Here is a 22,816-nt window from a genome sequence, read left to right as displayed (position 1 = left end):
TCAAAAAATGAAGATCATGCATCTGGTCCCATCACTTCATGGCAAATAGATAGGGAAACAATGCAAACAGTGACACTTTATTTTTGGGCTCCAAAATCACTGCACATGGTGACTGCAGCCATGAAATTAAAAGATGCTTGCTCCTTGGAAGGAAAGCTATGACCAACCTAGACAGCAAATTAAAAAGCAGAGACATCACTTTGCCAACAAAGCTCTGTATAGTCAAAGTATGGTTTTTCCAGTAGTCATGTATGGATGTGAGAGTTGGACCATAAAGAAAGCTGAGCGCCGAAGAATTGATGCTTTTGAACTATGGTATTGGGGAAGACTTTTGAGAGTCCCTTGGACTGCAAGGAGATCCAACCAGTCCATCCTAAAGGACATCAGTCCTGGGTGTTCATTGGAAGGACTGATGCTGAAGCTGAAGCTCCAATACTTTGGCCTTTCGGCACCTCATGTGAAGAACTGACTCATAGAAAAGATCATGGATGCTAGGAAAGATTGAAGACAGGAGGAGAAAGGGACAATAGAGGATGAGATGATTGGATGGTATTACCAAAACAATGGACATGAGTTTGATCAAGGTCTGGGAGTTGGTGATGGACAGGGAAGCCTGGCATGCTGTAGTCCATGGGGTCACAAAGAGTTGTACATGACTGAGCAACTGAACTGACTGATTTAAATAGAAATGGTGTGAGGCTACTTTGAAATCCAGCAATTTCAGAATAAACTACAACTGTCACAAATCTATAATTCTTGGAAGAACTTCAGTTCAGTTCAGTTGCTCAGTTGTGTCCGACTCTTTACGACCCCATGAATCGCAGCACGCCAGGCCTCCCTGTCCATCACCAACTCCCAGAGTTTAAGGTGAATGAATTGGTGGTACTCATTTCTCCTCAATAGGATAGTAACAGTGGTTCAGAACATAGCTTTGGTGCCAGACTGGTTTAAATTCTGGCTTTACCATTTAATATCTTAGTATTAATTCTGTTCCTCAGTTTCCTCACATATGTAAGATGAGGATAAGAGCAATTATCATTTGGTTGGTGTAAGGATTAAATTTAATTTTTGTATACCCCATTTTTTGTGCTCCATAAGTGATGGCTCTTATTTATAATAGTATCTTTTCCAATATTTCTATTTCAGGGCAAATAGAACTTATCAATAATGCTATATATAACAATAACAGAAAATAGGAACTTCTTCAATATGAGTGTTGTATGAATGTCACTCAGTAGTGTCAGCTGGGTATAATCTCTACAAATGCCAAACAGTTACTATTGACTTATTTTATAATATTGTCTTACCCCTTTCAACCTTGAGCCGGCTATATTTTCTTATCTGCCTATATAAAATCCCTAAACTCCCTCTTGCTTCTCGCTTCTTTTCATGTCTTTTCCACCTGCTTTCATGAGAAAGGAAAACAAGTAAGCCTATGGTTAAGTCTTAATATCTAGGAGAATAATTTGTAAAGTAACTAAGAAATGAACCACTTGGCTACTTAAACATTAGGAACACCTCTACTGAGTTCTTAACTACACATGACCATGTCAAACTCCTGCAAATAGTAGAAAATGTATAAATATAAACTGAACCTAAGAAAGGGAGAAAATAACTTGACTGGGATTCCAAATGAATCCACTAGTTATACCAGTACCTACATTCTTTTTCCCCATGCCTTACAATATACACCAAAGAGAGAGGGGCTCAGATAGGAAAAAATCTGCCTGCAATGCAGGAGACCTGGGTTTGATCCCTGGGTCGGGAAGATCCCCTGAAGAAGGGAACGGCTACCCACTCCAGTATTCTTGCCTGGAGAATCCCATGGACAGAGAGCCTGGTGGGCTACAGTCCATGGGGTCCAACAGAGTGGGACATGACTGAGCAACTAACACTTTCACGTATGCGTATATGTATGTATGCATACACAGAGTCCTTATTACAGGCTGTAAGTGTCTTGAAGTTAGACTCAGTTTCACTTACCTTAGGCCTGCTGTATCTTACACATAGATGGCCCACATAAATGCTGGGGGCCGAATGGTAGTAAGACTAGAGCTTAGGGAGCAGCTACTCTTTTCAGGCCCTTATATTATTAACTCACCAAAGATATTCTTCACTCTAACGATTAGAGCCTATAAAGGAAGCCTTTCCCAGTGTGCTGGATGTTATTCTTCCAATGCCTGAGGTTAAAAAACTTCCAGAAGTGACCGACTGTTTGCTTCTCTAAATGTCTCTGGCCCACCTGTTGTAGATTTCGTACATCCCTGATCACTTTTCATCACTTGAAATCAGTGAATTTGAGCTCATTATTACTATTCCAGTTTATCAGAAAAAGCAGTGGCATCCTGTAGGTTTAAGGGCTCAAGTACATAGTCAAAATTATAGATAATTTACCGGGTTGTATTATATTTTTACCAGAAAAATTTTAAGTGCAATCAAGAGCCATTTAAAAGCATTCAACACAAACCGCCTTGGGTTTCACAGGCATAAGAGGAATCTGACCAACCTTTGACTTCCTGAACCTCAATGCCAGCCTTCTTAACTGATCGATGTTCCATTTCTGTAACACAGCACAGCAAGTAGAGAGAAAAATCAGAATTCCCCCCCGCAAAAATGTGAAGCCTTAATTTTGACATTCATTTTTCTCAGCAGAAAAATTTCTTTAATTCATCAAATACATTTTTATACTAGAAAAGAGTTTAATGTTACAAATCGCTAATGAGGTGCCTGGTCCTTGAATCCTGGATAAAATCCTCCTAGGGAAAGCTGAAATAATCTCTCTAAGATCTTTGTGTATAAAACGAGATTTTCCATGTGCAGTCTACAATCCTGTATTATTTCTGAAATATCAAGGAGCTCTGTTTCCACGTGGACATCTCACAGGCAGATTATTGGATCTGTTACGTTTGATTATCAGTCTTCTAGTTGACAAACTGATTTGCCTAGTAAAATACTACAACATAAATACCCAAGACTCTTGTTCAGCCTCCCATGGCAGTGTTACCGCTCCCAAGGTACTGTTTTCCAGATTTATCACTTGGTTACCTTCTGGACTATGCAGAAGGCTTCTCTTTCAAAGCTGAATGCTGTACTGAAGTACCTCTCAATCAGGGGATATTTCAAACCAACTCGGGAAGTCTTTCCAAGTACTCACATTATAACCCCTCTTTTTCCTGTAGATTTTGAGTGGGGTCTGGCCATGTGTGCTCTGAAAACCTTCCCCAGGTGACTCAATATGACTCTCTGTTTAGTACCAACCCCTGGAGTGGAACTGGAATACTGGAATAGAGAGGCTTAGACAGAGTCTTAATGAGTTCAAGTACCATGTTCCTATGTGTAAAATGAAGATACTAGTTAGATTTCTGAAGTTTTTCCCATCTTGAAAGATACTTCATCATTTATTTTTATTCTGAAAAGCCTGAGTTCAGTCATGCAGCTGAGAATTATCCATCTCTCCTTGCTTTCCTATATGCCCAAACCTTCTGGTTCCTCTTTGTGGAGACAGGTGGTAAAAGAGGCATGCTTACAGAGGAATGTGCAGTCCACAGGCACCTCTGTGCACTCAGCCCTAACTAGGCCCTAACAAAACAGCAAAAATTACTCAAAGGACAATTCTGAAGACAACAGTTACCAAATTTACTTGGGCTCCAAGACCTATAGTTCAGTACAGTTGCTTGTTAGTGTCTGACTCTTTGCGACCCCATGGACTGAAGCATGCCAGGCCTCCCTGTCCATCACCAACTCCCGGAGTTTACTCAAACTCATGTCCATTGAGTTGATGATGCCATCCAACCATCTCATTCTCTGTTGTCCCCTTCTTGTCTGCCTTCAATCTTTTCCAGCATCAGGGTCTTTTCAAATGAGTCAGTTCTTTGCATCAGGTAGAGCATTGGAGTTTCAGCTTAGCATCAGTCCTTCCAATGAATATTCAGGACTGATTTCCTTTAGGATGGACTGGTTGGATCTCCTTGCAGTCCAAGGGACTCTCAAGAGTCTTCTCCAACACCACAGTTCAAAAGCATCAATTCTTCACTGCTCAGCCTTCTTTATAGTCCAACTCTCACATCCATACATGACTACTGGAAAAACCATAGCTTTGGCTAGACGGACCTTGGTAGGCAAAGTGATGTCTCTGCTTTTTAATATGCTGTCTAGGTTGCCTGGAGAATCCCAGGGACAGTAGAGCCTGGTGGGCTGCCATCTATGGGGTCACATAGAGTCGGACACAACTGAAGTGACTTAGCAGCAGCAGCAGTTTGGTCATAGCTTTTCTTCCAAGGAGCAAGCGTCTTTTAATTCAATGTGACTGCAGTCACAATCTGCAGTGATTTTGGAGCCCAACAAATAAAATCTGACACTGTCCATTTTTTCCCCATCTAATTGCCATGAAGTGATGGGACCAGATGCCATGATCTTAGTTTTCTGAATGTTGAATTCTAAGCCAACTTTTTCACTCTCCTCTTTCACTTTCATCAAGAGGCTTTTTAGTTCCTCTTCACTTTCTGCCATAAGGGTGGTGTCAGCTGCATTATCTGAGGTTATTGATATTTCACCCAGCAATCTTGATTCCAGCTTGTGCTTCATCCAACCTGGCATTTTGCATGATGTACTCTACATATAAGTTAAATAAGCAGGGTGACAATATACAGCCTTGACGTATTCCTTTCCCCATTTGGAACCAGTCTGTTGTTCCATGTCCAGTTCTAACTGTTGCTTCTTCACCTGCATACAGATTTCTCAGGAGGCAGGTAAAGGTGGTCTGGTACTCCCATCTCTTTCAGAATTTTCCATAGTTTGTGGTGATCCACACAGTCAAAGGCTTTGGCATAGTCAATAAAGCAGAAATAGATGTTTTTCTGGAACTCTCTTGCTTTTTCAATGATCCAGCAGATTTAGCAATTTGATTTCTGGTTCCTCTGCCTTTTCTAAATCCACCTTGAACATGTGGAAGTTCATTGTTCAAGTACTGCTGAAGCCTGGCTTGGACAATTTTATGCATTAATTTGCCAGTGTGTGAGATGAGTGTAATTGTGCGATAGTTTGAACATTCTTTGGCATTGCCTTTCTTTGGGATTGGAATGAAAACTGACCTTTTCCAGTCCTGTGGCCAGTGCTGAGTTTTCCAAATTTGCCAGCATATTGCGTGCAGCACTTTCACAGCATCATCTTTTAGGATCTGAAATAGCTCAACTGGAATTCCATCACCTCCACTAGCTTTGTTTGTAGTGATGCTTCCTGAGGCCCACTTGACTTTGCATTCCAGGATGTCTGGCTCAAGGTGAGTGTTCACACCATCGTGGTTATCTGGGTCATGAAGATCTCCTTTGTACAGTTCTTCTGTGTATTCTTGCCACCTCTTCTTAACATCTTCTGCTTCTGTTTGGTCCATATCCTTCCTGTCCTTTATTATGTCCATCTTTGCATGAAATGGCCCCTTGGTATCTCTAATTTTCTTCAAGAGATCTCTAGTCTTTCCCATTCTATTGTTTTCCTCTATTTCTTGGCATTGATCGCTAAGGAAGGCTTTCTTATCTCTCCTTGCTGTTCTTTGGAACTCTGCATTCAGATGAATATATCTTTCTTTTTCTCCTTTGCTTTTCACTTCTCTTCTTTTCTCAGCTATTTGTAAGGTCTCCTCAGACAACCATTTTGCCTTTTTCTATTTCTTTTTCTTGGGGATGGTCTCGATCACCAGCTCCTGTACAGTGTCACGAACCTCCATCCATAGTTCTTCAGGCACACTGTTTATCAGATTATCAGATCTAATCCCTTGAATCTATTTCTCACTTCCACTGTATATTCGTATGGGATTTGATTTAGGTCATACCTGAATGGTCTAGTGGTTTTCCCTCTTTTCTTCAATTTAAGTCGGAATCTGAGCCATCGTCAGCTCCCGGTCTTGTTTTTGCTGACTTTATAGACTGTCTCCATCTTCGGCTGCAAAGAATATAATCAGTCTGATTTCGGTGTCGACCATCTGGTGATGTCCATGTGTAGAGTCTTCTCTTGTGGAAGAAGGTATTTGCTATGACCAGTGCGTTCTCTTGGCAAAACTCTGTTAGCCTTTGCCCTGTTTCATTCTGTACTCTAAGGCCAAATGTGTCTGTTACTCCAGGCATCTCTTGACTCCCTACTTTTGCATTTTAGTCCCCTATAATGAAAAGGACATCTGTTTTGGGTATTAGTTCTAGAAGGTTTGTAGGACTTCATAGAACCGTTCAACTTCAGTTTCTTCAGCAGTACTGGTCAGGGCATAGACTTGGATTACTGTGACATTCAATGGTTTGCCTTGGAAACAAACAGAGGTCATTCTGTTGTTTTTGAGACTGAATCCAAGTACTGCATTTCAGACTTTTGTTGACTATGAGGGCTACTCCATTTCTTCTAAGGGATTCTTGCCCAAGACCTGTATGCTATATGATTAAAGTTTTTGGACTCATTATTTTCTTTGATATACCTTGTATTTTTTCCTTGTTATAATCTGCATTTTTCCATGTTATAAGTAATATTTCTCATCTTCATCAAGCCCACCAGTCTTTATTATTTCTCTATTTAAAGAAACCTGTTGTAACTCCTGATACCTCAAATTTATTATTTATCCTCAATTCTTCTCCTTAACCCCATCTTCTCCTACTGTTTGGACACTGACATATTTTAAAAGCATCTCTGGACATTGAATTTTGTGGCCTATTAAGCATTTGGTATTGTTCAAGTTAGAAAGCTTAGGTTTTTTAGTAGAATATCAGAGGCTGGTTGAGTATACCCTTTAAGAATTATAAATAGTGTCCAAAGTGCAATTGGAAATCCCCAAACTAGTGGGGCCTGGTCCTGATAGAGACACTCTTCTGTCCCCAGACATGATTTGTGAGTTCATGAAAAGACAGTTCAGCATTTTGAACAAGCTGAAGTCTGAAGGGAAAATGCAGAGTGCCTCCGGTTTGGGATGCAACATGCGTGACTCAGATACGGGTGTTTTGAGATGCTCTGCGGCTACTGACAGCTGAAGAGCCACGTGGGAAGTGATGCCTCCCTCAGCCTCTCTGCTTTGCTAGAGCCAGCTCCTGCCTCTAGAGCTAAGTGGGAATTAACGTGGGCTTTCAAAGTAATAGACATTGCTTCAGGCATCAAGAATTTCCTGTGGAATATCTGTGGAAAGAAGAGGATAACTGCCAGCAGGGGAAAAAAAAAATGTTGCTTTCCACTTTAAACACATTTAGTTCCTGAAATGACCACCAAAGAGGTCTTGTAACAACTGCCAATCATACCTTGGGGTCGTGAAGAGTTGGACACGACTGAGCGACTGAACTGAACTGAAGTGAACTGAATCACACCTTGACTTCCTACGCTACTAACCATAACAAGAGAAGGACAGGCACATTTCTGTTCACGTGTTTTTAAGCAATAAACCTGAGTAAAGTGTGGACAGTCACGCTGCAAAAGCCGTACTTTCGGTGGAGGTGAACTTCCACACGGTGTTGGCGTGAGCGTCTCCGACGTACATGGTCCCGTCCTCGGACGCAGCGATGTCGTGGGGCATGTCGAAGTGCTGCCGGAACAAGAGGCACATGGTGAGGGTGAGCCTGCACCCGGTTCTTCATGAAGAGACAGAAAGGCACAGCGGAGCACATCAGAGAACTCTAAGCATGTGACTCAAACCAAAAACAGTGATGCAAGCAGCTCAAGACCAAATATTTGAGTCATCCATTCACGCACTCAACACTGCCTTTGCCAGACCTAATTCTATGAAGTGGGAGACGCCCTGGCAGCCCCAACACTGACTTCAAGTCTTATAAAAAGTGAACATTTACAAGCAGATTACTCTTTTACAGTGTTGTTTAGTTGGTGTTATGCCATTTATCTAATTATTTCTGTTTATTTAATTATTTATATTTATTTTTGCCTTCGGGCTTTCTTCATAGCTCAGTTGGTAAAGAATCTACCTGCAATGCAGGAGACCTGGTTCTGGAAGATTCGCTGGAGAAGGGAAAGGCTACCCACTCGAGTATTCTGGACTGGAGAATTCTATAGTCCATGGGGTCACAAAGAGTCAGACACAACTGAGCGAGTTTCACTTTTCCCTTTTGCCTTCATATTTTTTCTAACTTTGACCACTGTCGAACTTGCTGGCTTAATTTAGATAACCAAAAAGAACCAGGCATTAACTTTTTTTTTCATTATTCCCATCAAGCTATCACACACTTCCTTAAAAAGTATTTATGTGCTACTGATAAGAGGCATCACGTTAAAGATTCAGGGCATTCTGATTATTTCTGAAATGCATATTAAGAGCTGTGCAGTAATATGGCATTCTCTTACTCTAAAGCCCAGTGTTGACAATATTTTCAGTCATCAAAAGAAACAAATGGAGTGTTCCCTCCAGTATTTGCTGGCTTTTGTGCCTACTGCAGCTACACTGGTGTTTTACGATGTCTTTCTGCACCGCACATTTTCATTTCAACATCATGCCATCTCACTCACGAGGACACAGCAGAAAGGGCAGCTCTCTTATGTGACCTTCTCAGGGTCCCAGGCTAGTTCCTGGAAGAGCACGCTGAAAATGCTGGGCGGCTGACATTTCCATCTGTCTACTGAAGCTTTCAAAGGTGCCACGTGTCTACCAGTTGGCAGGAGGTGGATGGTATTTTCACTTTTGAGGCCAGGAGGCCTGCCTGAGGACACCATTCTATAAAATATGATCAGTGAGTATGAACAGGAACATTATCCTGACTGTGGACTCATCAGCCAGCCTCTGTCCACTTTGGTCTCCTAAATGTAAGGGGTGAGAAGGAGGCAAGCTCCTGTTCTTTGCTCACCGAGAGAGGGCCAGAATACAGGCTTTGGTGAAACTACTGTCTTTTAAAATCAGCAACAACTGGTCACAGTGAAAAGAAAAAATGAGACAGCCATGCCAAGGAGGCACATTCCTTCAGACCATTAAATGAGCTCAAAAAAAGAGCAGGAGAAGGACAGAGAGTCAGGAATCACAACACTGCCTTGTTGCAATCTCCTCGGCCAGTCAGGAAATGTTCATCTTCATTTGGGGTTCACCTGATTGGTGGCAAAAAGACTTGAAAATCACAGGGAGTTCCTCTTCTCTACAAAAACACGTTTTAAAAAACCTCTTTGCAAACAAGGAGATCAAGCCAGTCCATCCTAAAGGAAATCAACCCTGAATATTCACTGGAAGGACTGAGGCTGAAGCTCCAATACTTGGGCCACCTGATGTGAAGAACTGACTCAGTGGAAAAGACTCTGATGCTAGAGAGATTGAAGGTGGGAGGAGAAGGGGACGACAGAGGATGAGATGGTTGGATGACATCACCGACTCGATGGACATGAGTTTGAGCAAATTTCAGAAGATACTGAAAAACAGGGAAGCCTGGTGTGCTGCAGTCCATAGGGGCACAAAGAGTTGGACGTGACTTAGTGACTGAACGACAACAATAATATGGGTGTAAAGTACTTCACGTTTTCAGACGGGAAAAACATTATAATAGGCGGAGGAACAAAGGTGAGGAGGTAATGTTTGAACTATTCATTGGAAGGAACTTTATTTAAGTAAATTACAATATGCCATCAGTTCAAGGCTATAATAACAATGAACCTCTATCTGTGCTTCTCAAACTGATCCAGGGAGACAAGAATTCAGTGGAAATATTTTGGGGCCACAGGAGGGGTTCAGGGGAAGCTTAGTGAATGGGACGCTGAGACTTCTATTCCTATTGCAGTCACAGGCACTCAACTGTAATCTTTTAAATGCATTATTTTACTGCTCTGTGTCATTTGAAACAACATGATGTTGTCAGATTTAGGGCTAAGTTTTACGACTTCAGAGTCGAAAAGATTTAAAGATCTTCTACTCTAGGCTTTGACATTTTCTCTTGAGGTTTTTCTCCCTAACAAAATAAAATTATAGAGGAAAGAATGCTAGCATCCTCCTGGGCATCTGGTGACACAGCCCAGAGCAATCTGCCCTCAACAGCTTGTATTCTGTTTTAAAAATTCATAAGGAATTTGTGTTCTCCATATACTAAGTACGTTTGCTTTAAATAAGACAAGTTGAAACTTAAAGTAAAATCTTTCTCTAAGAAATATGTTCATGTTATGGTTTAATACGTCTCCTGGCCTCAATGTTAAAACACGTTTCAAAGTAAAAAAGACCTGCGTTTAAGGTCCAGGTGTGCTACTTCCTGTTTAGCTTTGGACAGGTAACTTCCCTCATGTGAACCTCAGGCTCAAATACTGTGATTTTAATCTCCATAATTAGGGTCGGAGAAATAACATGAATCTGGGGTTACTGTTCCCTTCTTTCTTTCTTTTTTTTTTTTGGTATTGTGCAGTGGGGATTATTTCCTTCCTTTTCCAGATGAGCAGCCTTGCAAATAAAGAAGACAAAAAATTCCAGCCTGAAGGGTGTGTGTGAAAGCAGATGGTAGGGACCACAGTCTTTGCTGTGGTTATGGGAGGAAGAATGTGGGGGGTGACTATATATCTTTTGCCCTCAGCACTTTTTGACACCATTTGCTAGAATCATCTTCTCTACTGTCCTGCCATCTCAGTTCGGCTGCACAGGGAGAAAGACGGACATTGTATATTCCAACATAAACATTCCTAAAGAATGTCATGGAAAAGGGAGATCTGAACTACATAAAGGCACAAGCAGTGGATACGAACAAACAGCGGCACAGACACAGTATGCAAAACTTGACTTTTGACTTGAAGGAAAAAATCATTTCTTACATAAGAGTAAGTAATAATAATGTTATATCATATTATCCTCCTCACCCAAACTTAATCTTTGTGATGATAATCTAATTAAATGAAAAGTCTGAGAGATTCATAGATGGGTTTCAGCTTACTGAGTCAACACAGAATACATTTCTATGTTTCAGTGTAATACCAAGTCCTGTTTATTGAAAGGAAAAGCAAATTTCACCTTGGAGTCAGAGCCTCTTTTCAAGTTTGCTGTACTGACCCGTATATTGTGACTTACTCATCATGGAATGTCTGATGAATACTGATGTTTAGGCACAAGGCTTCCTGAAACCTTCCTTCAGGGATGCTTTTATTTTTATGACAGTAAAGCTTATTTAGAATCTAGCCTCTGGCTTAGCACTGAGTGTTGCTCTCTAGATGCACATTTGAATTAAAAGTTAACATCCTGATTGACACTGTATTTTATTATTAAAAGAACAATCAAGCAAACACTGTGTGAAAACGAAGTGAAGCTCGGACAGGAAGTGAAGTCTGCCTTTCTTTATCAACAGATATGAAGAAGCCCAGAGTGGCAAAACAAGATCAGATAATCAATAAAGATCTGAAACACAACTGAAATAAAACATCTATTATCAACCTAATGAATTTGTTTCTGAAGGGCTATTATGATTGGACTTTGATTGTTTATTGCTTTTCAGGTGAAATACTTCTATGAAAAGTCCTGCTTCTTGTATCAATTTATCAACAGAAACAACAACAACAAAAAAAAGAAATTTGTACTGGAATCTTTACTTCAGATTTAGTTTGGTTCAACGTGGATCCTGTACGTTTTGCTAAAACTCCATTTGAAGGAAAGGCTGTGCTCTGTCCTGTTCACTATCACAGCCTTAGTATCTAGTATAATGTCCGGCACAGAGTAGGTGCTTAATAAATACCTTCGGAATGCTGCTGCTGCTAAGTCGCTTCAGTCGTGTCCAACTCTGTGCAACCCCATAGACGGCAGCCCACCAGGCTCCCCCGTCCCTGGGATCCTCTGGGCAAGAACACTGGAGTGGGTTGCCATTTCCTTCTCCAATGCATGAAAGTGAAAAGAGAAAGTGAAGTCGCTCAGTCGTGTCCAACTCTGAGCGACCCCATGGACTGCAGCCCACCAGGCTCCTCCGTCCATGGGATTTTCCAGGCAAGAATACTGGAGTGGGGTGCCACTGCCTTCTGTTTAGAATGAAGCTTAGTAAACAGTGTTCTAACTGGTATTGTAAAGTTTTTTTTTTAAGCTAGCAAATTTGGTGACTTAGAGAATACTGTGAGAATTTGAGTTTGGAGATATTCATACAGTGGCTTATGATAAGTTGCATTTTGACCCACTGAAGCTGATAAATCTTTACAAATTTTGAAAAATAACTCTTCTTTGCAGCATTTTTAGCTAAATGTGATATACCACAGGCACAGTCAGGCAGAACATGTGAATATTCTGATCATTCTGACAGTTATTCTGCAGAGAAAGTTAACTGAGGAGGCAGAGGGCGATGGGTACACCACAGCATGGTAACCATGTTGGTATAAAGCGCTGTAAGAATAGACCATGGTATACCACTGTGAGGCCAAAACTAGACTTGAGTCTTTTACTGAAACCAAGTCTCTGGAACTTGATTCCAGGGGTGCTATTCTCAAGTCTTGTTGCTCAGTGTAGTAACATTAAAGTAACATTAAAAAAAGCAAGCAAGATTTCTATTGAATCTAAGAGGACTATAAAATTACAGTTTAACATATTGTGGTATCTTTTCTATTTGGATGGAACCAGGAATATATAAAATGTAAAATATCTTACATTTTTGATTTTCTAACTACAGTGAATTTAAGCCTGCTAACATGTACAAAAGTCTACTAGAACCTTAGAACTGCATATAGTGTTAACTTGCATCTGAAGAAATTCATCTAGGAATAGACAAGGACATTGTTTCTAAATAAAACACAGTATACAGCATTCCCATCAACCTAGCTAAAAAACTATCACGTTGCCTTTAAATTTTTAAAAAATTACTGAAGTATAAATTGAGTTCCAAGATTCACATTTTAGTTTTATCCTCATGAAAACTGATACATAGTTAATGTATGTGAATACCTTGCGCACTGGCTTGAAGACATCTATAATTTCCCCGCTGGAAAAATTCATCACAAATCCTCGCACAGGTTCTTGGTCCTCAAAGTAAGGCTTTCCATTCACCGCAAAGAGCAAACCTGTGACAACATATCCAATTAACCTTCCTTTAAAATATGGATAAGACTGGCTTTTAAATACATGTGTGCACATCACACAGACAAGAAACGTAGGGTCAACCCTACATTTGGCAACAAAAGTGGAAAACAAAATACTTAGTAGATGTCTCTGAGTAATAAGAACAGGAGCAGACAGGTTAGGAGACTAACCTTGTAATAGGAAAACCAAGAACTGCAAGGGCTGTCCCACTGAGGAGGCCCGTAGAAATCAGTAATCCATAGTTATGAAATCAGTAATCCATAGTTATGAAATCAGTAATCCATAGTTACAGAGGAGATGACATATGTAGAGGAATATATATGTAGATATATTAAATAGGCATGGGAAGAGCCAGGTTATTGAAAGCAATCATTTTAGGGTATCAGGTCTTTTAAAAAAATATATAATATCTACTATAGCTACAAGTAGAATCAGAGAAAAATAGGCAAAGAAAGTGAAGTTATAGCATAAATAGAAGAATGATCTGATTTTAAACAACTACCCCTTGGAAATGTGAGATGCATATTTCAGATTATCAAAGACATTTTTTCCTAATTAAAAAAATTAGACCAATTTTTATACTAATTCAATGAATACTCTTTGCAGTAAATCATATTTCTTAGTTTAGTAGTGTTTATCCAAAAAACTGCAAACTGTGATGCTTTAACTAGTACTGCAGATGACTGAATATTATATTTTAAAGAATTAAAACAATAAAATATACAGAATACTGAACCAGTATTGAAGGTTTTTTCATCTTTCTTTAAGGATTTCAGGATAGGGTTCTTTAGCACATCATACTGAAAAATATCAACACCATCAACATCAGTTACTACTGTGTAACATTGTAGAGAGAATTCCAATTATCATACACTTTATCTTTTGCTGAAATTCTCTTTTTAATCAGATTTCTTCTCATCTTTTGTCCTGATGTTTTTCTTCTCATATTTGATTTATTTTTATTCACTATGAACTTGATCACCCTCTTTCTTAAGTAAATTTGTTGTTGCTCAGTCTCCCAGTCATGTCCAACTCTGTGACCCCATGGACTGGAGTATTCCAGGCTTCCCTGTCCTTCACCATCTCCCAGAGCTTGCTCAAACTCATGTCCATCAAGTCAGTGATGCCATCCAACCATCTCATCCTCTGTTGTCCCCTTCTCCTCCCACCTTCAATCTTTCCCAGCATCAGGGTCTTTTCCAGTGAGTCAGCTCTTTGCATCAGGTGGCGGAAGTACTGGAGCTTCAGCCTCGGCATCAGTCCCTCCAATGGATACTTAGGATTGATTTTCTTCAGGACTGACTGGTTTGATCTGCTTGCAGTCCAAGGGACTCCCAAGAGTCTTCTCCAACACCACAGTTCAAAGGCATCAATTCTTCGGTGCTCAGCCTTCTTTATGGTCCAACTCTCACATCCATACATGACTAACAGAAAGACCATAGCTTTGACTATATGGTCCTTTGTCAATTATGTCAATGGTCTTGCCAAACTTATTCTTTAAATAGGAGGTAAAAACCAACATGATAATTTATCTTTCATTAACATTAATGAGTCTTTTATTAGTTTTTAATTACGTATTCCTTGGGGACGCCAACTCGTTTCTATTTCAGTCACTTGAGTCCCTTCATTCCATGTCTTAAATAAATTGGAGGCTGCCTGAGAAGATATTAGTTATGTGTGTGTTAGTTGTTCAGTTGTGTCCAACTCTTTGAGACCCCATGAACAGTAGCCGGCCAGACTCCTCTGTCCATGGAATTCTCCAGGCAAGAATACTGGAGTGGGTTGCCATTTCCTTCTCCAGGAATCTTCCTGACCCAGGGATTGAACCCGTCTCCTGCATTGCAGGAAGATTCTTTACTACTTGAACCACCAAGGAAACCCTGATAGCAGCCATATGCAACTTTAATAGCATGAGAAATATAAATATTATTGTGATAACTATGTAGTAATGCAACTTCAATACATGTATAGATGTATTTATTAAGTGTATTACAAAAATCATATATAAATTCTAGAAACATATATTTTCAATTGTTCAGTATTCATGATATAAAGAAATGCTAAGTTTTTAAAATATGAATTAAATAAAACTTATTTTGTAAGTTTGGATTATTTTTCTGGTTTTCTTTAAGTCAAGAAAATCTATTTTGAAAATGAGAAAAAACTACAGATTGATCATTTCTCCTGACATTTACACATAAGCCCCCACTTACTTCACCTATTTATCTTTAAAAAATTGGCCATCATTCCTTAAAAAAATGTGAAGCAGAAGTATTTTGAATACTGACCTTATCAACATATACCATCTGTTGATGATGTATGAAGATAAAATATTAATCATTTAATAACTAGAGCAAATGATCAAAATTAACAAAAATAAAAATTAATATATGGGAATACTTTTTTAATCCATCACAAACAGTTGCTAAATCTTTTGAGTTCATTATTTCCGTATAAAGAACAGTGGCACTGTTTAAACAGTTGGCAGAGTTTAAAATGGTTTACCATATATATGGTAGATATGAAGATCATACAGACACTTTTTAAGATCGGAGAGCAGTATGAAAAAACACAGAAAATAAAAGCGAAATACCTGGTATGTATGAAATTGCAAACACATTTCTTCCAAACGATGGGTGCTTAATCTCGCGCACAAATTCTTTGGTGTCGGTTTTAAAACACTGGATCCGACCGTTTTCCCTGTCGGCCACACACAGCTGGCCCAGGGGAGGCACCAGGGCCAAGCTGTGAGGAACTCTGAACTGACCTGGCTTAGGGCCGCTCTCCGGAGACGCTGCAGAATGAAGAAAAACCTCAGACTTATAGTGTGTAAAATCACCCAAACTCTGACTCTGGGGTCTCCTAAACTTCAAAATTCATTATAGAAAGCCACTAAATATCTGGAACCAGAGGAAAAATAAGGTAAAGCAGTTAGTATCTTTGCCCACAAACTCATGACAGATTTTCTCCCTGTATGGATAAAGTTTAAAGCTTTTGGGTAGAAGCATTCTTCTCCTCCTGTAATACTGTGTGGATGTGAGTGTGTGTGCATGTGTGTGTGAGAAAGAGAGAGAGTGGACAACCAGCCGGATGCATATGGAAGCCCCGTTCTCCTCACTCAAGGGACAGTGAGTCCAAGATGAGAAGCAGGGATCAGGAGTCTGAGTACCTTCTCCCCACTGTGTGATGAATTTTCCGCTTGGTGAAAACTGCATGAGGCGACTGTTGCAGTAGCCATCTGACACGTAGATGGTCCCAGTGTCTGGATCCACAGCCACGTCGGTGGGCTGACAGAAGTGATTCTGGTCACTGCCTGGTTGCATGCTCCTTCCCAGGGTTAGCAGAGGGCCTTCTTTACCGTTTGGGTCTAGTTTGAACACCTTTTTAAAAAAGAACGAAAGCCTCACTCACTTTGCATGGTTATTTATTGACGCCCACCTACCTGACTCAGGCAATTCGAGTGTCCACTTTCAGAGACGTATTTACAAGCAGGTACTTTTCAGAACTGGATGGGACTCTAGAAATGATCTGGTCTGCTTCCTTCATTTGATGAGTGAGGCTCACAGAGATTAAGGGACCTGCCCAAGGATCTTCAGGTCACTAGTGGTGAGCAGAGACTAGCATGTGGATGCCCTGTCCACCCTCCTCCGCTTGCTCTTCCTCTTCCTTGGCTATCAGTATGGTGTGCCCCAGATAATACAAGAGCGATAAATGTCCGCTGAGATGATGTTTGAAGGCTAGCGGTGCCTTCTGAGTTCTAGTTTCTTATCCTAGTTTTCCTAGTTCTTTCCCACCTATTCATCAAACGGGCATTAAACACGAGCTTATCCTTTAAGGAAGAAACATTATGACTACACTCTGATGGAAATATAACTTCCTCTAAAAAGAACAAAAAATTGCTGTTTTACATACAAAGATGTATGTACTAGAGACCCTGCCTCAATTTATAGAGGATTAAGGTGGCGTATGAAAAATACATACAACACATAAAGTAATACAACAGAACTAAGACCTGAGGACAGAGGAAAGAAATATGGAAAGCTCAGAAGGAGGCCGGGGGAGCCCAGACATTCGGTAGGGGGAAGCTTCACCTCTTGCCCTAAGATTCCTGCCAGCCCCACACGGGAGGGTGACTAGATCATTTACGGTCAAGTTTTCCTGAGCACTGAGTGCTAAATGAACCATTTCAGACCTGGCCGTTCCATTCTTTTGTTATAAACTTTCTGGGTCACAGAAAAAGACCCAGACAGCTCCAGAGCATTCTGAAAGCACAGCCTCATTAACTTCTATGTGCATGGGTGCGCGCTCAGTAGCTTCTGCTGTGTCCGGCTCTTTGGGACCCTATGGACTGCAGCCCTCCAGGCTCCTCTGTCCATGCGATTCTCCTGGCAAGAACACCAGAGTGGGTTGCCATGCCCTCCTCCAGGTGATCTTCCTGCCCCAGGGACTGAACCCGAGTCTCTTGGACCTTCTGCATTGCAGGTGGACTGTTGACTGCTGAGCCACCGGGGAAGCCCGACTTCTATTCGAATAACCAAATGGAAATTCTATTTGCATGCCAAATGCAAGATTACCTGATGAAGAGCCACATCTGTGACCCAATAATTTCCATCTTTGTCTATACTCAAGCCATGCGGCAAGTAAAACCTGCAAAATACAAATAACCATCCTCATTATGTAATTACTCCCAAAGTATACGAGAAGAAAGTTTTTTGCTAATTAATTTGTAATGGCAATATAAATGTATATACTGATAAATGTATACCTGCATGACTCTAGAAAAGGCCAAAATGAATTGTTAAATCAAAATACCCATTTTAATAGAAACTGCCTTGTGAAAAAATTTAACTGGCATTTAATCTTTTAAAAATATGTAAATGAAGCATACATATCAATTACAAATATTTATTATAAAGTATGGTATATTAAATAACAATATCAATTTGAAAACAAGTTCTAAAATCATAAAGGAATGTGTATAAAACAAATGATATAGAGAAATATAAATGTGGATTTATATGGTTTGAATAGTTCAAGTATGCTGCAAAATAATGTAGCATTGTACTAATATAAAATATCAAATATATGGCTGAAAAGCTTTAAGAGTGATTATTAATACTAAAGACAGCAAAACACAAAGAAAACACCTTCCAGCAGATATGGGCTGTGATCAGCCAAGCAAAGTTAAGCGGTATGCTAGATAATAAAAAGAGAAGGTTAATCTAGTTAACAAGTCAACTAGGATGACCTGGATAAGAGAATCATAAACTAACGTGAACAGAGACTCACAGGCTTAAGGAACGTGGACAGAGCTAACAAACACACGGACAATGTCTTCATGTTTTGGGGATCAAATCCGACAAGCTACAAGTGTCAGCTTCTAGCCTGTGCAAAGTGTTGGCATCACAGATTTCTGTTTTCAGGAGCCAAGAAGCTAACACCTTGATCTTGACTAATACACTGAACCAGATCTCCCTTTTGGTCACCGAATGTGAGGGTTATTATGACTCGTTTTCAACACAGACAAACCACTGCTGGCCACGTTGATTTAGCAGCAGCTGCCCTGCCCTCCTCTTTAACTCCTATCCGGAATGAGAATACTGCTGACTGATAGCCGGAGTACTGAAGAGACAGGGTGAAACACAGTGAGTGCCGGGGCTGGTATCAGAACTTGGCCCATGACTCACCATCTCAGGATCCTATAAAAAGCTGATTATTAGCATCCCCATAATCAGCTGTATTCAAAGTGGATGGCTCCCCACCTTTTAAAGAAGCTGGCTCTCCCTCCCTGTGCCTAAGCAGATAAAGTAGGGTATAGCTCCCGAAGTTGCCAGGCCACAATGGTCGTGGACACTCTGTAAGCAGGCACCTGTTTCTTTCAAAGACCATGAATATCAGCCAACTTTTTTTTGGCTGCCAGAAGCCAAATCTAGGAATAAGACCAAATGATGGGCAGCTTTCAAATTAACTATGCATGCTATGGAAAGTTCAAAATGACATTTGTTTAAACTTCATTTTGAGATGGGAAGAGAGAAGCCTTTTTTTTTTTTCTTAGTGGTAACTAGTTGCTGAGTTTGGTTATATAACTTTTCTGCTTAAGAATTTTTTTTAATCTTCAGATCTAGCTGAGCAGCAACTCACTTCATTAGCCATGTGTATCAATTTTCTCTGAAGCCTGACTACCATTAGAATCACCGAGGGAGCTTTCACACTACTATTTTGATACTTGGGCCCCATCCCAGACTAAATATGAATCTAAATTTTGGAAGCTTCCCAGGTGATTTTAATGTTCAGTCAGGGTTGAAAACCACCTCTTTAGAAAATGAAAGACAGGATGGCTCTTTCAGTCTCCCGCTTTCTTAAGCTGTGTTTTCTCACCACTGCTGTACAATATACTCTTTCTAAGGCCAGACCCAATGATACACTTTGTACCAAATAGCACAAGCATTAATAACAACATACGCAATTTAACTCACAGATTTTTCCCACTGGACTGGAGTACTGCAGCATTATTTGGATCTATGACAAGAATAGTGTCTTCTTCAATTGGTCCGAGACCTCTTTGCTGGTAAACAAACTTGCTATCAAAAGAGCTAGTAAAAAAAAAAAATTTTAAGAAAAAGGCATTAGAATGGGAATAAGCCAATCAGAAATATCAGTGACCCTGAGAAACGCAGACCATTCACTTGAGATTTTAAACATGGAGTCAAGAGAAGGGCTCAGACGTGCCTGACTGCACTCTTTGCCCTTCATGCCTCAGTATCTTGGATCACAGACATACCATTGCCTGAGGAACTAGACAGCGGTCAGTGGGGCAGCAACCGAGGAACGGCCTGGAGGGGCGAGGTTTCCTACCCACCAAATCTGAATCCACACTTTCACAAGATCTCCAGGTGCGTCACGGCCAAGGAGACTTTGAGAAACACCGCCTAGAACTCTTAAAGAAGCCAATTTTTTCTCAAAAGTGCCTTAAAATGTTTAAATTCAGTAGTTACTTTCTTTCAAAATACAAATGAAGGTATAATTTATTTTAACTTTCCGTGTAATGGTAAGGAAAGTGTAAACGATAGGATGAAGCATAGTGATCAAAACTGTGTTTGCTATTTTACTCTCTGTAGGTACAACATGCAAATACACATTACAAGGACACAGAACAGAATGTTCAAAACATTTCAAAAATATAAAACATGATTCTTGAAACAAAAATGTGTTTAGAGACATAAAATTTTCTGTAAGTACAAAATGGATATCTATGTAATAATTAATAAAAAACATTAACATGAATGACAATTTCTGCTTTTTAACTCTATACTTTCCAGGTTATTATAAAATATTATGAACATTTATATATATTTATATTTCTATCTGAATTGTAATATAATATCTTTCTTTAAATTGATAATTATCACAGACATTGTACCTATTTAAATTCCAGTTTCAAAAATTATTTGTGATATATCACAAAGACAAGTCCTTCCAATCTAAGCTTATGTGACAGAGAGAAAAATATATGAAGCACCAACAGACCAACTTATATTTCAAGAGCAAAGAACTAACTGATCAGCAGACAGTTGAGACATATGTTTGTGGGTGGGGAGCATAAAAATATAAAATAGATATATATATATTTTGCCCGATGAAGTCACTGTATAGATCAATAAATATTCCTGTAAAATATAATTTCCTTTATAAAATCAGACAAGGTTGTGGAAAAAAAAACTATTAATACTTTGTAGTTCAACCATATAAGTAAAAAAAGAATCTGAACATTAAGTATTTATGGAGAAACATTTGTAATTTGGAAGGCAACAGACTGCTCAAATCTATCATACTCCTATTGATTAGTTGGTTGGTATTTTTATGGAACTTATACAGAGTCCCAGCAGGAAAACAAAAATTTCAAAATTATACTCTTTTGCCATTAAAAATAAACACCACATAACTATTTGAGCTTCTTAACTGTCACAGTCTTTGGGTATACTTTCCCTGAAAGATAATAATAAGTCCCTGAAGTAGTTCTTATTAATGATGCATTCAATTGAATAAAAAATATTGATTCAGCTTTGTCAACTAAAACTTAAGCAATACTGCTTACATATGCTATTATGTGTAGTTAAAACCACACAGCAGAAAAAAAAATACATAAGTTGACGAAATGGAAGTAACATCACTAACAAAGCACATTTTATAAGACGATTATGACATCATTATTAAATTAAAACATACAATTTTGTTAGTTAGAATTAATGTAAGAATAAGCAAGATATTAATAAATCAGGAGACACCAATAAAAGGCAAACACAAGTAACTCTTAGTACTATGAAACACCAGTTTATCCTCCATCTGAACGTATTTTTCTTTATTTACTTCTAATTGGAGGATAACTGCTCTACAATACCGTGTTGGTTTCTGCCATACATCAGCATGAACCAGCCACAGGTATACATATGTCCCCTCCCTCTTGAACCCCCCTCCCCTCTCCCACCCCACCCGCCCCTCCAGGCTGTCTCCAAGCACTGAGTTGGGTTCCCTGTCACACACAGCAAATTCCCTCTGGCCATCTATTTTACATATAGTAATGTATATGTTTGGGCTTCCCAGGTAGCTCAGCTGGAAAAGAAGCCGCCTGCAAAGCAGGAGACCCTAGTTAGATTCCTGGGTCAGGAAGATTCCCGGAAGAAGGGGTAGGCTACCCACTCCAGGATTCTTGGGCTTCCCTGGTGGCTCAGGCGGTAACGAATCCGCCTGCAATGCAGGAAACCTGGGTTCAGTCCCTGGGTCGGGAAGATCCCATGAAGAAGGGCATGCAACCCACTCCAGTGTTCTTGCCTGGAGAATCCCACGGACAGAGGAGCCTGGTGGGCTGCAGCCATGGGGTCGCAAAGGGTCGGACATGACTGAGCACCCACAATCTATGTTTCAATGTTATTCTCTCAATTTTCCCATCCTCTCCTCCCCCCGCTGTGTCCACAGTCTGTTCTCTACGTCTGTGTCTATACTGCTGCCCTGCAAATAAGTTCATCAGTACCATGTTTCTAGATTTCATATATGTGTGTCTCTTTTTGATGCGACTTTCTGTACTAAAAAATCATAACCATTCTCATGGCAAACAAAGGTATCGAATTCAATCATCAATGATATTTTTTTGCCAGCTTGTCTAGGATCCTGGATAACTTAAGTGCAGCATGTCTAACACTCATAGTATGCTACAGTTTTACATTCCTATGTAGTAGCAAGAGGGCTTCCCTGGTGGCTCAGTGGTAAAGAATCCACCTGCAATGCAGGAGACACAGGAGACGTGGGTTCAACTCCTGGGTCAGGGAGAACCCCTGGAGGAAGGCATGGCGACCCACTCCAGTATTCTTGCCTGGAGAATCTCATTGACAGGGGAGCCTGGAGGGGCTACAGTCCATAGATCTGCAAAGAGTTGGACACGACTGAAGTGACTTAGCATGTATGCACGTACATAGTAGGATGAAGTCTCTTCATTCATTATTTCTTTTAAGGCCAAAGTCATACTCCTCATTATTCAGAAACGTTTCATGATTTGTAATGGCATAATGGTAATCTAAATAATGTGGGAATTATGTTTTTTCTGACGTTAAGGAGTTAAAATTTGTTTTACCCTTTTTAATGGAAATTTGAGATAACTGTAGATTTACATGCAGTTACAAGAAATAATCCCTGGAGAAGGGAATGGCAACCCACTTCAGTATTCTTGGAGTATTCTCCAGAATACTGGAGAATCTGGTATTCTCCAGAAAAGCCTGGAGGGCTACAGTCCATGGGGTCACAGAGAGCTGGACACAATTTCACACACACACACACACACACACACACACA

General features: G+C 40.0%; 1 protein-coding gene across 23 annotated transcripts in view; it reads right to left on the bottom strand.

Annotated features, from left to right (window-relative positions):
- Positions 1-22,816, bottom strand: part of PAM (peptidylglycine alpha-amidating monooxygenase) — a 308,314-nt gene that overhangs the window by 10,906 nt on the left and 274,592 nt on the right. For 12 of the 23 annotated variants that reach the window (XM_043913702.1, XM_043913703.1, XM_043913707.1 and 9 more), the window contains 7 exons: positions 19,450-19,566; positions 17,548-17,620; positions 16,143-16,353; positions 15,567-15,767; positions 12,839-12,954; positions 7,447-7,546; positions 2,507-2,560 (listed from right to left, as the gene is read on the bottom strand). In XM_043913702.1, the coding sequence (XP_043769637.1) occupies positions 2,507-2,560; positions 7,447-7,546; positions 12,839-12,954; positions 15,567-15,767; positions 16,143-16,353; positions 17,548-17,620; positions 19,450-19,566 (872 nt within the window). Of the gene's footprint in view, positions 1-2,506; positions 2,606-7,446; positions 7,547-12,838; positions 12,955-15,566; positions 15,768-16,142; positions 16,354-17,547; positions 17,621-19,449; positions 19,567-22,816 lie in introns of all 23 variants that reach the window. The other 11 variants (XM_043913698.1, XM_043913701.1, XM_043913704.1 and 8 more) reach the window with 2 other exon arrangements.

This window comes from Cervus elaphus, chromosome 9 (assembly GCF_910594005.1).
Source record: "Cervus elaphus chromosome 9, mCerEla1.1, whole genome shotgun sequence".
Taxonomy (NCBI): Eukaryota; Metazoa; Chordata; class Mammalia; order Artiodactyla; family Cervidae; genus Cervus; species Cervus elaphus.
The sequence above is the reverse complement of the archived record's forward strand: the minus strand, read 5'-3'. Positions and strand labels throughout refer to the sequence as shown.